The following is an 18384-nucleotide window of genomic DNA, read 5'->3' on the forward strand; positions in this document are numbered from 1 at the left end:
ATTCTGCGCTCCCAGCCAGCCTCATGACCAGCAGATGTGTCAATATTGACAGTCTTGTGTCCTGGTGAGCAGTAGTTTCTCATTTCGTTCGGGTGGAAAAACACATGCAGTGAAGAATGAAAGATTTGATTCTATGTCTGGTCTTCTAAGTGAAGTTTCTTACATTTATTCTTCTAATGTGTGAATTGTTAAAGCCTTCAGTCTGGTTTGAACCTGTGACCTGTGCCCCCACACGTTATAATGACTATGGCATCAAATTGTCATTCATTGTTCATGACATTGACACCAAAACACCTTGCTGCTCACATTCATTGGGATTTTCTAGAATCATTGTACACCCTCATGAGTATTTTCAGTAGAATTCTGCCTTAGGCCAGCATTGACAGTAAACAGACATGTATAGAAAGGTTAATGTTTTTTTTTCTTTTCTTTTCTTTTTCTCCTGTGTATATTTTAACTGAATGGATCTATTAGATCTCATATCATCGGATTTATGTTTTATAACAATGTGTAGCGTCATTTCCCCAGGGATTCTGTGTGTCTCTCTCTCTCTGTCTCTGTCTCTCTCTCCTCCATCTCTGTTTCTCTCTCAGTCTCTCTCATTTAATTTGTCAGTCCATCAGAATTAGTTTTTGGTGCTCAATACTATAGTTTGGATTTGCATGGGTCTTTCACGGACAAATTTAAAATCAAGTTCAAGTTGTTTCTTTTATCATTCAGCCATACAAATGAACGATAACGCTGTTCCTTAAGGTCAGTGTATACAAGCAATAATACAATGATGAGTAAATACAAATCGCCAGTCATGCTGGCCCTCTTCACACCCTTTGGTTGCTGTTGCTTGGTTTTTCCGTTTCCTCAAATTGATATTGATATTTAATGTATTCATTTTAAAGAAGAAAAGGCTCTGTTGTTATTCAGTCCTCCACCGGTAGTACGAGTAGGGCTGTCATGATTATGACAAGTTACATGACGATTAATTGTCACTCAAATAATTGCGATTGACGATTTAAATGTGTTTTTGTCATTGAAAATTACTTTTCTGTTTGGTTTGTAGGCTTTGAAGTTGCACATGGCAGATATGACACATAACCTAAATATACAAAGAAATGAAGGACATATTTGACAACTTTACACTTTAAAAAGAACATTGTGAGCTTGTAGATCTGCTATTTCCACTATTTTTGAAATGTTTGAACATATATAAACATTTTTCAACATGTAAACTATTATGACGATTATCACAAAATAATTGCGATTATGTCAAATAATTGCGATTAGACGATTATGTAATAATTGTGACAGCCGAATTGTGAAAGTACGGGTGTGTTTCCGTTCCAGTGACGTCACAGCATGTCTTTACTCTTAACTGGTACTGTTGAAATAGACGGGTCCAAACTGACATGCGGTTCTAGTTTCCACGATGAGTTGATGTGAACCAGAGAGGAGGGAAAGTAGAATGGTTCAGAAAATGGAGGGATACAGGGGAGAATAGGAGGAACAGGAGAGCAGACAATGGAGAGAGAAGGGAGGAAAAGAACGGGGATGAGGGGAGAAGAAAAGAGGCGGAGGTGAGAGGAAAGGAGAGGCATGGGAATGTGGGAAGGAGGGAGGGGAGAAATTGGCTGAGGGTTGAACCGAGGACTGAGAATGGAGGGGAGTGAAGATGGAGAGGCTGGGGTGAGGGGAGGAGGAGGAGGAGGAGGGGGGAAGCAGCAGTAGCTTCCTCATTAACGGAATCACATTTTTGCGAGCCTTATTGGATTACATGTAATGTCACTGCAATGCAAGAATGCTCAGTGATAAACAGTTTGTTGCACATGAATTAGCGCGGAATGACCGTCACCACCCTCACCCTTTCTTTCCCTTCTTTTATTCAATACAGTCTTTCTCTTATGTTTGGATAACACCACAGCGCTCAAGTACTTGAAAAGTGTTTATCTCTCACAATAACCGCTTTTTCTTTGGCACGACGGCAGTAACAGATGCCGCGAGTGTTTTTTTTTTCTTCCTTTAATTGCATTTACATTTACCTTTTTAGCCATTTAGCTGATTGCTTTCATCCTGACCACAAATGCAATTATACAATCAAATATAAAAGCATCTGTGATTGGTTTCTGAACTACTTGGTAAGATATGTTAATGTTAATACACCGGACACTGAGGGCAGAGAGGCGTTTCACTGGGAAAGCATAATGCGCACAGAGATTCATGCTTCATGATTCATGTCTTTGAAGCCTTTGAAGTAGTAGACATCTAAAGAAAAAAAGTAAAATAAATAGTCATGGGCTCTTGAACGGTAGTCAGCTACTCTTTATTGGCTCACTTGGGAAGGACCAAATAATACGATTAGTTTTGAAGTCCAAATGTATTTTTCCATGGTCAATTTTTGAACAGGATGTGTGATTTGAATATGGATGATTTGATAAACTATCTGTAATGTGATTTTGCTTATGAAAGATTCACGGTTGTTTATCCTGCACATGATTTTCCAAATCAATCCTGTAGAAAGTCTCAGGCTAATGCCTGATTTATTCTTCCTCGTACGGTGGTACTGCCATTTGCAGTGCACAACACTGTTGTACGATGATACCTTGGGCATAATATTGGACTACTTTTTTTAAACTGCTGGTTCCTCTTTCTCTTTTGGAAAGTCAGCGTTTGCCTTGTTTTTTGAGATGTTGCACAGAATGGTGTGGGATCCACTTGGCTCAGAACGAGTTTTATTATGCAACATACTGTGATTCTACAAAGATAAGCTGAAGAAAAAAAATAATAATGCACGAGATCCAGGGTAACTGCATGAATTAAGGAAACTAGAAGCTCGGCCGCCCGAGTCGGCGCCCTGGCCAACTCGGGAACAATGTAAATAGGGGATGAATGCCCCGCCCTTTAATGCAAACCCCATTATACCTGTTGTCATAGGATCTGTTTTGACCATCTGTTTTGACCATCTGTTTGCGTGTGTCCATTTATGCCCATATATGGGGATATCTGTCTGTCGACGTCCATTTTATGTCCATATATGGAGATCTCTGTAGGACCCGTTTTGACCATCTGTTTGCCTGTGTCCATTTATGCCCATATATGGAGTTATCTGTCTCGGCCGAGCGTCTAGTCGGCGCCCTGGCCAACTCGGGAACAATGTAAATAGGGGATGAATGCCCCGCCCTTTAATGCAAACCCCATTATACCTGTTCAGTGATGTCATTACGTGCGCATCCCGCATCAAAAACTCATTCAAGTCGCCCAGGGACTCATTCATGTCATGGTCCTGGGGTCCCGGGGATGCGCCTCCATTGGAGTCCATGTTAAAATAATTTACTTCTACTTAAGTTGCTATATTAGTTTAGATAGTTTTTAGTGTAAGATAAACACTGTAAAGATTTATTATCAGTTAAACCTGGAACAGCTATAAACAATTTTCACTAGTGGTTCTCAAAGTGGGGTCCTGGGTCCTTGAGGGTCTTTATGGGTCTGTAACTCGGTGAACAAATGGAACCAAATGGACCTGTTCCATTTGTACTCTAGTATTTTAACATTTAATATAAATTGGGGTCCCAGTGATATAAATATAATTACATGGGTGTCTGTAGCCTAGTGTATTTAGAAATCCTAGTTCTAAGTTCAAACATTAGCCAACTTGTAAAATAAATATAAGAAATAGGCAAACATTTTGAAAATAGCCGATCTACAAGCTCACAGCGCTCGAAAACATTGTATTGAGGACTCATAACACTTTTCTGGGACCCATTTGAATGACCACCTGTGGGTCCCGGGACCCATTACATTGAAAACCTAGTAACATCACTGCCTGTTGTCATAGGATCTGTTTTGACCATCTGTTTGCGTGTGTCCATTTATGCCCATATATGGGGATATCTGTCTGTCTACGTCCATTTTATGTCCATATATGGAGATCTCTGTAGGACCCGTTTTGACCATCTGTTATATGGAGTTATCTGTCTGTCTGCGTCCATTTTATGCCCATATATGGAGATCTCTGTAGGACCTGTATTGACCATCTGTTTGCCTGTGTCCATTTATGCTCATATATGGAGATATCTGTATCTGTCTGTCTGCATCCATTTCATGCCCATATATGGAGATCTCTGTATCTGTTTGTCTGTGTCCCTTTATGCCCATTATGGAGATCTCTGTATCTGTCTGTGCCTCCGACTGTGTTGCAGACACAGTGCTGGTTCCCCCTTTAATGCAAACCCCATTATACCTGTTGTCATAGGACCCGTTTTGACCATCTGTTTGCCTGTGTCCATGTATGCTCATATATGGAGATATCCGTATCTGTCTGTCTGCATCCATTTTATGCCCATAAATGGAGATCTATGCAGACACAGTGCCGGTTCCTGAAAACCCTGATGTCAGACATCAGAATCCGAACCTTTTGTGCTGGTTCCAGAAAATCGCGTATCGGATCGGGTCGAGGCCGGGCACTGCACTACCTGCTGTGGCGGGGAACGCGCGTGCCGAATTTGAAATAGGGAATGAATGCCCCACCCTTTAATGCAAACCCCATTATACCTGTTGTCATAAGAGCCGTTTTGACCATATGTTTGCCTGTGTCCTTTTATGCCCATATAGGAACATCAGAATACGTAACCATGGCATTTTTTGTTGACTCATATATGGAGATATCTGTATCTCTCTGTCTGCATCCATTTTATGCCCATATATGGAGATCTATGCAGACACAGTGCCAGTTCCAGAAAATCCTGATGTCAGACATCAGAATCCGAACCTTTCGTGCTGGTTCCAGAAAATCGTGTATCGGGTCGGGCCGAGCACTGCACTACCTGCTGCGGTGGGGAACGCACGTGCCGAATTTGAAATAGGGAATGAATGCCACCCTTTAATGCAAACCCCATGAATGCCCCACCCTTTAATGCAAACCCCAATATACCTGTTGTCATAGGACCCGTTTTGACCATCTGTTTGTCTTTGTCCACTTATGCCCATATATGAAGATCTCTGCACACACAGTACCGGTTGCGGAAAACTCTGATGACAGACATCAGCTCCGCATACGGGCATTCATTTTATTCCCATATATGGAGAACGCGCGTGCCGGTGGGACGAACGGTTCTCGAGATACGCGGATTACATACATACATACTGTACACACTCACAGAGATTTTTTGTTGACTCATGTGGCGTACGTGATGTCAGAGCCTTTTATGAAGTGATGTCACAATGAGTCAGCGCTTGCGCCGATTTCCTCCGGAACAGCCCGATGTCAACAATCAGCCCGCATAAGGAGATTCCGAACGTTTCGCGCCGGTTAGGGAAAACCGCACGTCGGGTCGGGTCGAGGCCCGGCACTGCCCTCCGTGCCGCGGCGGGGAACGCGTGTGCCGAATCTGAAGCCGGTGGGACGAACGGTTCTCGAGATACGCGGATTACAGACAGACACGCAGACACGCACGCACGCAGAGACTTCTCGCATTTATAGATAGATTAGTCATCAAAGTTACTCCTAGGGGACCTTTTACAAAGGCCATTGACTGTCAAATAGTGTTGGTGCTTTGATCCAATGACATAAATATTTCCTACCTTTTCCAGGGTCTCATCAAAATCAGAGGGGACAAATGCTGGAGGGACCTCACCTGCATGGACTATCACTATGAGGTATGTACCTTATGTCTTTGTAATGTGACACAATCAACATGTGAGATGTAACGAAATAGTATATTTAGTCTAGTGTTTAAATGTTTATATTATAAAGCATTATGATGCATTATAATGTCTCATAATTGTGATTATAATGCATTATAGACTTGACTTGAGGTGTTACCTGATATTTACAGTGTGCTGTTCCACTGAATCTATAATGCATTATGACCAAAACGTATACATTAAATTATGTTATAATACTCCATAAACCTCGTTATAAGTTGTTATGCACGCATAACAAGTGCCTTATAATTGCATTATAAATGTGGTTATAACGTATCATAGGCCCAACCTTAATATAGCCTAGTCTTACCACAGAGGTAGTCATCATTCTATCTCTTGCATGTGTTTGCTTTGAAGAGCAATCAGTGCAGCAATCTGTGAATATATCAAGCAGATGATCTTTACCATCCTCCTGTCTTCGATCTTTAAGTACAGTAAATTACATTAACAAACGCTCTTCATCAGCCACCAGACCTCGCTTCCTCTGTGCCTTCCAGGTGTTTCTGTCTGTTTTCAAAGTTACCCCTGCCTCTTGTTGTATTAGTATGGGGTATACTATATTGATGTAATGTAAATACACTACAAAGATCTAACTAACACAACCAGTCTCTCGCTCAAAAACCGCGTCTCCAATGTTCTCCGGGGCTAGTTTTCTTTTTGCGTGACACCATCGCCACCACAGAGACCATCCCGGCAATAAACAGTCTCCCTTAGCCGTTGTCTCCTAAACGATGACAGAAGGGCAACGAAAATCACGTTATCCTGACCACACCGTGGCAACACATTATGGTAACCGCTGTCTTGGGGTTTCAATAAATCAGCATCTCACACAGGCCGTGTGGTCTTCGCCCTGTCTAATGTTTGTTTTTCCCCACGGGACATTCAACCACATTGAGACCACACCAGCCTGTCTTTCAGAGAGCCGCAGAGTTGGGAAGCTAGAAGGACCATGTTCTGTAATTAACACAGACAGGAATACATTGGCTCCTATGGGACTGGAAAGAAGGGGGCGACACACACACACACACACGCACGCACGCACGCACGCACGCACGCACGCACGCACGCACGCGCGCGCATACGCATATGCATATGCATATGCATGAACATACTGTGGAGAGCAATATACAAACACACACATACTGTAGCAGGCATATACACACACACACACACACACACACACACACACACAAACATTGTGTACATGCATATAAGAAGCCCCTCCCTTCTTACACACACACACACACACACACACACACACACAGAAAGGCATACCAACATAAAGGGCATATACTGTAGACAGTACACAAAGACAGACAAACGTACACTCTCCCAAACTAAACAGGCTGTAATAGACGTGGCTCCTGCAGGGCTGGATGGCTGTTGTGGTCTGGGGATTTTTATGGACCAGCGTGTGACCAAAGGAAGTGATTTGGGAATGATTTACTTGACGTACTGTATCCTGTACTGTATGCTTAAAACCCTCACAAAAAACACAGCCCCGCCATATTAAAGCAATGACAGCCGAGAGGGAGTGATGATTATGCAATATCTATGAGGTGTACTGGAGGAATCGTTGAAGAAATAAAGTGATTAACTAACTTAACTGTGGGCACCACAAAATGTCAGCTTGCGGATTCATGAACCAGAGATCCATGGCAATTATTGTCAGGGTTTGACTAATCAGATTGCGGGCTGAAATCATCCGTTGTGTAATCAAACGTAATTAGGTGACTCAATACAATGAGTACAATGGTGGAGGAGAGTTGGTTCTACTTAAAAGTTCAGCTTATTTTGGTTTTTGGTCTCTGTGTCCATTTCAAGGTTTTTAATGGGAATGAACTTGCACATTAAGCCTATATTTACACGTGGAGATTGACAGATTATGGTTTCCATTTCATCGTAGTCTCTGATTTAAGCACCTCTTTGTATTGCTGTGTGTGTGTGTGTGTGTGTGTGTGTGTGTGTGTGTGTGTGTGTGTGTGTGTGTGTGTGTGTGTGTGTGTGTGTGTGTGTGTGTGTGTGTGTGTGTGTGTGTGTGTGTGTGTGTGTGTGTGTGTGTGTGTGTGTGTCAATATGGGTTGAGTCAGTGCTATGTTTATGTGGTTCATGTCTATATATTTCTGTCCTAACATTGCCTTTGCCTCAGCCTATTGATGCAGACAATGCAAAGAGCATCATGTCTTTGCCCCAACATGCCACATATTCATTCTCAGACTCAACAGCCAAGCATCCCCTCGTATTTCCTCTGTAGTGGTTAACTATCTCTGTTGAGGGTCTCGATGTGTCCATTCCTCTGTCCTTGCATTAGGGTTTAATGCCGGGATCCCGGGCAGAGCGCACGTAATTTCCCTCCCGGGAATTGGCGGCGAGACCCGTCATCCCGGAGGTTATGTTTTTCCTTGTTAGAAAATACAATTTACTAACAGCGCAGAGGCAATTAGACTGCCTGACACTTTATCCTCGCCAGCCGTGCAAGCATCTCGTCTGTTTCAGCTGTGTGGAAGGATTTTACCAGTCTCCGTGGGCTGTCAAGCAAGCCTGTCATCGAAAATAGCTGATCTACTGTACCATCTCACAATGCAGCACAAAGTGCCCGTTGTAAACTTGTAGATTGGCTGTTTTCACTATAAGCTAGGCTGTACTTGTTAAAGCGATTCGGAGAAAACACTGACAGATGATAATGGCGCATTTACATTCTTATTGCTGCATTAATTATTATGCTTTTAACGTTTTTACGTACAGTCTATGTTTTACATGAGAAACTCTCCAGCAAAAAAAGGGAGGGTGGGGGTGCACGCACGCAATGAAGTGCCGTTCGCGAGAAGCTGCTCTGCGGTGTCGCGCCCTGTGAGCTTGTATTTCTACTATGTTTCTATAAATATGAAACGATAGATTTGCCATAAATTGCCGAGATATATAACTGTAACCACCAAACGCATGCATTATTGCAACCTCCTATGTGTCCACTCCACTCAGTCAATTGGACTCACACATTGCCACTCTAAACATGAAATAGCCTAATCTGTTCAGTCTGTTGGTTTGCATTTCCACACAATATGGTTTAACCAGAATTAAAACATCTGACAGCACTTTGTGACAGTTTATGAATTGTATTGGCGTAGGCCTACCTTATTAGTGGGATGGTTGCGCTATTGCGTGTGTTTGCTTGAACAGAGAAGCGCTTTTATGGGCACAATTGCTCACTGCAACACGATGATCATCTTCGCTCTACTAAAGTCGTGATATTTTGTTTTTATACAAGTGGGCGCAGAAAACGTCTTTTCAAAGAGATAGGGCTATAGTGTGGAAGGAAAATTAATAAGAACATCCATTGCTGCGTTTGACAGTCCCATGAATTGCGCAGCCAATTGTGGCTGCCACAGAGACCGTGCGTGAGTGGTGGATGATGTGAATTTGATCTGTAGCCTAATGATGTCCGATCGAATATAAAGGTCCAAAAGCGAGTCCTGAACTGAAGTTCTGATGACAAACAGCCCCCGCCCCGCAGACCGGTGATCATATCTTTCTACCCAGCCAGAGCAGAGCGCATGTGGGCACTTGTTGTCTCCGCCAGGCCGATAGGCATAGGAAACAGTTTTGCGCTTTTTATTTTTCCTTTTTTTTTTTTCTTCTTTTTTTTATATATATATATTAACGGGACATCCCGGGAAGCCCGGGTTAAGGTCAGAAATTCCCGGGATTTAAAATGAGCCCAAATCCGGGAAAATATTAAACCCTACCTTGCATGCAGTCAGTCACCCATATGTTCTAAAACGGTGATGTCCTCTCATGTCCCAAAGACTAGCCTGATGAATGTTCTTCATAGAGCTTTTTCAGCTTGGAATAATATGCTCCCTATATCTAAAACATACCAGAAGCAGATTTTCTTTTAAAAGGTTACTCAAACATAAATTGATGAGTCCTTCATAGATGTAATTGTGTTTTTCTTTTTTTGTACCTTATTTGTATTTATGTATTTCGTGAAAACACTGTATTTGTGATTTATTGGTTATTGTTTTCTGTTTTTTTATATGCAGAGCGATTTAACTTTTTATGCTGTTAACTAGATTTTCGTCTATTTTAGATAACAACATTTTTACTATTGTCTGTTTTTACTGTATGAATCTTTGTGTGGACCCCAGGAAGACTAGCGACCACTTTGTGGAAGCTAATGGGGATCCTAATAAAGAATAAATGTATTTCTCATTCTACATTCTAACCCAAACACACACAGCTAGCCCCCTTCTTTATACTGATTGGGCTAATTAGTGAAAGCTACTTCTGTAGCACAGTGTAGTGTAATGAAGGTGACCTGAGCTAGTGTGCAGCCAGCTTTAGTATTGAAATGCTGTTTGAAATGGCATTATATGGGGGGACTAGACTGGCATTGGCCATTCTGATCACTAATGGACAATCCCATGTCATCACCTGTGGATATACTGTACATCGGATATGCATATACATACATAGTATCTTATTTTATTTGGGAATGTTTCCTTGTACAACAAATAACTCCCAACATCCTGCAGCATATTGTACTGTAGTGTAGATTCTCTCTCACACACACAAAGATTCCCAGATGAACGTGCACATGTATATATCATACACTCTATGCACACATGGACGCACATTCATCTATGCATATGTATATGCACTCACTTGCACACAGCCATACACACTTACAGTACATCCACATGTTGATACACAAATGTGCACAGACAAAAAACTGAATTTTGTGCCCACTTACGCGTGTGCATTCACACGCACGAACGGAGCACCGGAAGCCACTGGCGCCAGGTGTGGGCTTATTAACCTGGCTTGACACACTGCGCTCTTTCAGACCTGTGAAAGAACTGCAATCCCCCCTCTGCTACTCCCCCAAACCCGCACATGCTCCACCCTGCTCCACCCAAGGTCTGGGACTGGCTGTGAAGGCCTGTGGAGGTGAACGTTTGGCACTGCCGGTGTTTGTGTTGGTGTGTTTGTTGTAATGCTAGCTAGATGGGGTTGTTTGGTTATCTGAGGTTACAGGCTCTCTGCCCTGGGCTTTCCAGGGGGGGGGGGGGTGTCGTGGAACTGGCCGGCTTTTATTCCTTAAATATACATCATGATGATGAAGCGTGACGGCTGTCCCCCTTGTTTTTATTTTCACTGCTAATTTTGTTTTTCCAGAGCCTAATTGTCAGCTCCTCGCCTAGCTTTGTTTGGGTGTACAACTTTTCCACCATCATGACGGCTGCAGCCACTCCTAGGGTTGAGATCCTTTGGGATTTTAACGAATTAGTTTTTAACGGTCTGATTCCTTAACTGTTCCCGTTAACGATTCCTATATTTTAACAAAATTATACATCATTTTGGCCTTCAATATAATTTTTGATAAACATAAATTCAATCATACTTACTGTAGCATATTGAATACATTTTATCTGGGTCACTAATGGACTGTAACTGAGTTACGGGTCCATTTGGTTCCATTTGTACACTATCAGAGTTATGGTGGTCCTAACAATTAAAACGTTTCAGAACCACTCGTAGGTTACTCTCATGCAAAGTCAGTCAGTAGCTCCCCTACTCACTCAAACATCCTTAAGATATTGGCATTGCACAGGGATACACACACGCACACTTTGTATTTTCGTTTAGTCTTTACTTCTGCTTGTACAGTACAAGAACATGGTCACGCGCACACCGGCGAACGCAGACTAGTAAACATACATGGCCATCCACATAAACCCGGCTCAAACTCGAGCACAGCACTATGCAAGCCCTGTTGGTCTTGTTGATGTTTACACAGGACTGCCTCCACCTAAATAAGGTCCCATCTTTATTTAGATGTGGAAATGCCCCTCCACCCCCACACTGTAAGTTACTCAAAAATACTGTCTGTGACATGGGTTTTGTGCCAAAGCAAAATGGCTAACAGCATGGCAACTCTCCTTGTCTATGTTTAGAAAATATTTGCTACAAGTATTGATTCAGTGTCCTCACAGAAGGTTAAAACTTTTTTTTCTAAAAATCTCTGGCGAGAGTTCCGCTCCAGGGCAAGTGGTCCGCCACTAGGGGCGAGCGGTCCGCTCTAAAATGGTGATTAAGTCATTATTACCGTACTATTCATAATATAAAGCCATTTAACACTTATTGCACACTATTGAATGATCGTTTTAATGATATTTAATAATAAAATGTGTTACTTTTGTCACTGTCATCTAATCTTCATAGATGGTGGTCAGCCACAAACTCAGTCACAAAACTGGCCAATACAAAGATACCAGTTCTGTTCTGAATTTGTCGTCTTTCCACAAAATATTAGAAAACACTCAATGGGCTCGATAAAAGCCTGTCTCAATAAGGTGCTCATTATCAATAAGAATTAACGAGCTCCATCCCTAGTAATCAGGGGATATCTTAAAAAGTCCTGGAATAAATTCCTTACCAAAAAATGGCTTGACCAATGTGTTTGTAAAGGTGTCTCTCACATCTCACAAAGACTGAAATTCAGTTTCCCTAGGAGAATCCGTGACAGCTGCTGAAAGTTGGGGTCCCACAACGGAAGCCAAGGTTTCTAACATTTCTAGCTGTTGCTGGTGCCGCCGTTCACTTACGCTTTATTTTGAAGAGCCTCGGAAGCTTCGTGCGTGTGCACGTGAGTGTCCACTGACGATTGAGGAAGATAATCCATTGTTTTACAAACGCTCGCGAAACTAAAATCCAAACCGGGGCCGACCATCGCGGTAAAGTGTCGCCGTGAAAACAATCAGATCTCTGCTTCCCTGGCGTTCTTTGCACCTTATTCAGAGATAAAGCCCTTTTTATGTTTCAGCATAGAATAGAAATCAATGCAGCCTAGATGCTCCATTTCGCTTCTGTGCGCGTCATCCAGGACGTTATGACATATGCACCAGCGTCTCTCACAGGGTACACAGGACGGATGCAGCTGCATGTAACAAAGTTAACCCTTTGTCTCGTTGAGAGGCGAGACAACCGAGTTTTGGCACAGCGACCTCCAGTGGCCGTATCTCGTTACTGAACAAGTTTGGCCCCCAAGTTGTTAACGTATCTATATTTATTTCAAGCATTTGTTTTGCTCGAAAAACATTCCTTGGGCTAAAAATGGACCCCGCAAAACAGTGAAAAGTGATCACTCATCACTAAACCATATTTTTGAGGGTCCGTTTTTAGCCCAATGAATGTTTTTCATGCAAAACAAATGCTTGCAATGGATTCAGAATCATGAAAAAACCCTAGTTTGACCCCTCACATGCTACTTAAAGTTATACTATGTAACTTTTTTAATATAACAAATCTTAAAATTGTCCTAACTATTAAATCGCTAAAGTTTTAGAACACCCACTCCGTTAATTTCAGCCCCAAAAGCCTTTTCTTTATATGTTTTCTACCTTGACAGTTGCTGTATTTCCCGGCAAAATGATGTCATCTCCCACATGATACACTACCGGCCAATCACAGCACAGATCATACACCACCGGTCTCTTCAGGAAGTAACTTCCCTCAGCAACTGTGTTTACATTGGTGAAGGAATCTTGATTGCTACTCCCTCAATCCTGGTCTCTACGGACGCGTATCGGCGAGGCGGAGGTGGTCGCGGCGGCCGCGGTGGTCCGCGGACCCCCGTTCTGGTGGTCCGCGGCGACTCTGGGCGAAAAACGGCCGAAAAAAGCAATACCGCTACTGACCACTAGTTGAGCAGCTTCCACAGTACAGCTTTAAAGCATATTCATTTTGAGGTGTTTTTTCCTGTATAGTAAAGTTAATGGGACCCCAACTTTCAGCAGCTGTCACGGATTTATTCCAGGATTTGACAATATTTCTGAAGATATCCCCTGACTATACTAACCAGACAATAGAACATTACCAAAATGTGAAAACAAAGAAAAAGGAAGGCACACAAGACTTAAAGGAGTAGTTCACCCCCAAAATGACTTTTTTTCTATCGATTACTCACCCCCATGGCATTTTCTTTGTTTTTGTTCCATTCCTAAGCCAATAACTTGATTATTATAAATGTATCCCCAATGATTCCGGATGGAGACCCAAATGCATTTCAGTCTCCATCCGGAATCAATGGGGGTACATTTATAATGATCACATTCCTATTGCCTGAATGCGACAAAAAATAAAACATATGATTGAATTCAAGTCACCATGGGGTGAGTAATCAATAGAAAAAAAGTCATTTTGGGGTGAACTACTCCTTTAACGTCAAAGAAAGTTTGCAGAGTCCGTCATCACCACAGCTGATGTCACGGACAGAACGGCCCATAGAGCACCACTCACTTCACATGGGTGTGATAAAAAAAAATCACGAACAGGAGTTTCTGTATAAATTGTATCGATTGAACCAGGCATCCCAATGTGATCAGGTTTGCCAAGAACAATCGTGCACAACAAATCTTGGTCATCCCCATAAGGATGGGGATGACCAAGATTTGAGATGAGATACAGAGGAAGGGGAAACCGGTTGTTCATTGGTTTTAATATAAAAAAGAACATACCAAACATAATTCTTAGCAAATGTGACTTGTGGATTCGCTATAGCTCACTGACATGTGAATCTAAAACATGCACAGTTGTATTATACGTATGTGCCTGTGCTTAATTAACCATGGGGGCCATTTTGCTCTGTTGTTTAGAATCTCACTGCTTGACCTGGAAGTCAAAGTGTTGAGGAGGAAGCCAAGGTGTTCCCCCTGTGACCCCAAATTGTCCCTGCATGGAGTCACTCCCATTCCAACTCCCTCTGTGATTTGCGGAGGAAGGATGTGGCTGCTGGGACCCCCCACTGACATGCTCTGTGTTTCACCACTAAACTGACAACAGAGCTGTCAGTGGTCACTTCCTCTCCAGTACGATCCCTCGAGAGACAGAGAACTGGCACTGACCTCAGAACAGATGTGTGTGTGTGTGTGTGTCAGACTAAATCTTTGCCTTTAAAGTTATGTTGGTGAGACATTGTCCCCTCTTTTACATTCTCATTCCCTCGATCTTTCCCTTCCCTCCCCTGTTCCCTCCATTTTCCATTCCTCTCCTACTTTTCCCCTTAATCCCTCTACTTCCCTCCTTCCCCCCCTTTCTCTCCTAAATACCTGTCTTCTCTGTCTTCTCTGTCTCCAGACCCAGCCGGTGCCTAACCCCATGTCCTACTACATGCACGTCTCACCATGGTGGTTCCACCGCTTTGAGACTATGTCGAACCACCTGATTGAGCTCGTCTTCCCCTTCTTCACCTTCTTGGGCCGCAGGATGTGCGTGGTCAATGGAGCAATCCAGATATTGTTCCAGGTATCACTTTTGTTCTCTCTCTAGTCTCTATACACCATGAGCGAAACACGACTTAAAGGAGTAGTGTGTGTGTGTGTGTGTGTGTGTGTGTGTGTGTGTGTGTGTGTGTGTGTGTGTGTGTGTGTGTGTGTGTGTGTGTGTGTGTGTGTGTGTGTGTGTGTGTGTGTGTGTGTGTGTGTGTGTGTATTTTGTCGCATTCCTAAGACAAAAATGTGATTATAGTAAATTTACCCCCATTGATTCCGGATGGGGACCCGAATGCATGGCCCTGGTTGGGGACCCAAATAAATGGCAGTGGATGGGGGAAACCATTACTTTTTTTTAATTACATTTTTGTCTTAAGAATGTGACGAGGCCTGGGCCACAGGGTAGTGGTCCAGGCACCTAGGCTGGTAATCCAGACCAGCCTTGCAGCGTCGCAGGTTCGGGTCCCGATCCTGACGGCCTTTGCTGCGTGTCACCCCCCATCTCTGCGACAAAAAACTAAAAATGTTATTGAACTCAAGTCTCCATGGCATGAGTAATCAATAGAAAAAAGGGTGAACTATCCTTTAATTGGAAATCGATTGATTACAAATCTACATGTGTATTTGTGTCCTCCAGTTGACTCTGATAGTGAGTGGGAACCTCAGCTTCCTAAACTGGCTGACCATCGTTCCCAGTCTGGCCTGCTTTGACGATGCGGCACTAGGCTTCCTGTTTGGCTCAGGGAGTGGAGCCAAGAACAAGACCCTGGACATCCAATCGGAGGACATCGACGGCCGCACCCCTGAGCCTACAAAAGGTACACACACACACACACACACACACACACACACACACACACACACACACACACACACACACACACACACACACACACACACACACACACACAGCCCAAATACATATAGGGCTGCAATTATTTGAGTGACAATTAATCATCATGTAAAATGTCATAATCGTGACAGCCCTAAATACATACCCAACACATAAACTAAAATAGTTGCTTTCCCATATTTTATTCCAATATCATAATGAAGGACAGACACAACCCAAGTAATGGACTGTTTGTGTCAATACGGAATGGCAAATGCATGAGGTTTCTTACAGCCCTGGGCTCAAGGCTCAGAAAGAGCTTTTTCCCTGTGGCTCTCAGAGCCCTGGACAAGGACAAGGAAATAACTATGCTTGTTTTGCTCACACGGTTACTTGCAATATAATGCACTTAGATTCAGGTAAGTGCACAGTACTTGATGTATATCCATTTTATCTGTATACCTTATCTCACAGTACATTCTATTATACTAACCTAACCATAGCCTAATGTATTTGCTCATAATTATTGTTATTTTCATTACAATCCAGTATTATCTCTATTATTATCATCTTGAATTGTATATGGCATTGCTGCTCTTAGCACAGCCTTGCGGAAAATGTCACAGCAACATCTTCTGCTTGTACCTGTACCCCTCTTGTTTCTTGATGTCATTAAAAAGTGCAAGATATTGTGGCGACGATTCGGCAGGCCTTGTACCCTGCAAGAAAGGTCAGCAGGGGTAGATGGCGCCTCTCTACCTCTGGAGTATCTCTGAGCACTTGTTGGTAGTACTCGCAGCAGGAGCAGATGCGTGTCATTGGCTCAAGCAGGAATTTACTCCAGTCATCATAGGAGTCATTTGGGTGGGGTGGGGCCATTGGTGTAAAGTAATGAAGTACATTTACTGTACAATTTTGAGGTATTCTTACTTACATTTTGAATTCCAGACTTTTACTTGTAACAGAGTACTGTATTTCTATATTGCAGTAATGACACTTTTACTTGAGTAAGAAATGCGAGTACTCTTTCCACCACTGGGTGGGGGAGGTTCTGGCTCTTTGACAGCTGCAGAAGCCAGGAGAAGGAGGAGAAAACAAGCGCGTGAGAGAAAGAGAGCGAGGGAGACAGGTGGAGGCTGTGTGTTTGAGTTCATAATAATCCACAGTCCTGGATGCAGAGTGAAATTGAATGTGATGCAGTTCGCGTTCTTACGCTTAAGCCATTCAGAACGTGTACACTATATTGTGTATCTTTATTTTATGCTTTAACTATTGAAAAATAGCAGATATACAAGCTCACAGCACGGCACTCGAGCTTGTAGATATGCTATTTTTGAAAAATCGTGAAAATTAGAATTTTGACACGATTCTGTAAGTGTCTTTTGAATCCTTCTAAGGTTTTTTGAAAAACCTATGTTTTTATGTCAGCAATCTGGCCAGCCATCGTCAAAGAAAAGGTCCTTTTCACTTAAATGGAGCTCAGTTAGTCTGTTCTTGAGAGACTACTATGTCAGTGGTTCTCAAACCTTTTCATGTCAAGGACCCCCAAAAAATAATAATAATAATTATTTATTTGGCCACGGACCCCCATCTCAAAATATTTAGGGGACCACCTAGAAGCAAAATTCGAGTTACAAACGTTTGCTTTGAAAATACATATATTCAAAGATTTGCACACATTTTCATGATTTTTGGAGCTGTGTGAAGCACAGGCTCCCTATACGTGGCTGTGTGGGTCTGTGTGTCTGTCTGTGTGTGTGTCTGTGTGTATGTAGCCTCAACTTCCTAAACTTCGGCACGCCACTAGTCCCACAGTTTTGCCACCAAACACTCGCGCCATATGTCAAATCGACCGGCTTACTCGGGAATCGCGGGCTATTACTTTTCTAAGAGAAAGGTTCTATAGTTTAATTGATATTAATTTATTAGTGAATTAATTTTCCCCATTGACTTAGAATGGGAATCGCAAAAACTCACATTCAATTATTTGTCTCTCGCAAACCACAGGGGCTACAGTTTCAAGACTTGGAGAGGAGGTTCATAATGATTTCAAGGATTAAATAAAAAATAATTGTGTCATTTGGCCTCATGGTGGCGCTATAACACCCCACTTTACGTTCTGGCCTGTAACTCTTGAACCGTAGGTCGGAAAATTAAAAATATTTATTCCCTGGATTCCTTGGGTCATGACGCATCTCCCCATATAGGCCACGCCCATTTGCGCCATGATAGATTTTCCGCCATCTTGAATTTTCTCCAAAACACACTTTTTGCTCCTTTTCCTACATATTTTCTTCAAATGTCACAAAAATCGGTACACATGATCCACACACACACACACACACACACACACACACACACACACACACACACACACACACACACACACACACACACACACACACACACACACACAGCTCCACTTCACACGGGTGTGATTTTTTCAAAAATAGCAGATCTACAAGCTCGCAGCGCGAGCTTGTATATCTGCTATTTTTCACTGGTTAAAGCATTCAATAATTCTAGGCCTAAATGGGTTTTAAATGCCGTGGTTAAACATGTGGTAAAAGCAACACTGGACCCATTCTA

The 18384-nt window shown here is 42.6% G+C and overlaps 1 protein-coding gene across 1 annotated transcript in view; it reads left to right on the forward strand.

The window, feature by feature from the left end:
• lmf1 (lipase maturation factor 1) overlaps positions 1–18384 on the forward strand; it is a 35514-nt gene that overhangs the window by 9943 nt on the left and 7187 nt on the right. The window contains exons 5-7 of the mRNA XM_080747159.1: positions 5581–5646; positions 14830–14997; positions 15601–15781. Of these exons, the coding sequence (XP_080603285.1) occupies positions 5581–5646; positions 14830–14997; positions 15601–15781 (415 nt within the window). The remainder of the gene's footprint in view (positions 1–5580; positions 5647–14829; positions 14998–15600; positions 15782–18384) is intronic.

Source organism: Nannobrachium achirus, assembly GCF_963921795.1.
Source record: "Nannobrachium achirus genome assembly, chromosome: 18".
Classification (NCBI taxonomy): domain Eukaryota; kingdom Metazoa; phylum Chordata; class Actinopteri; order Myctophiformes; family Myctophidae; genus Nannobrachium; species Nannobrachium achirus.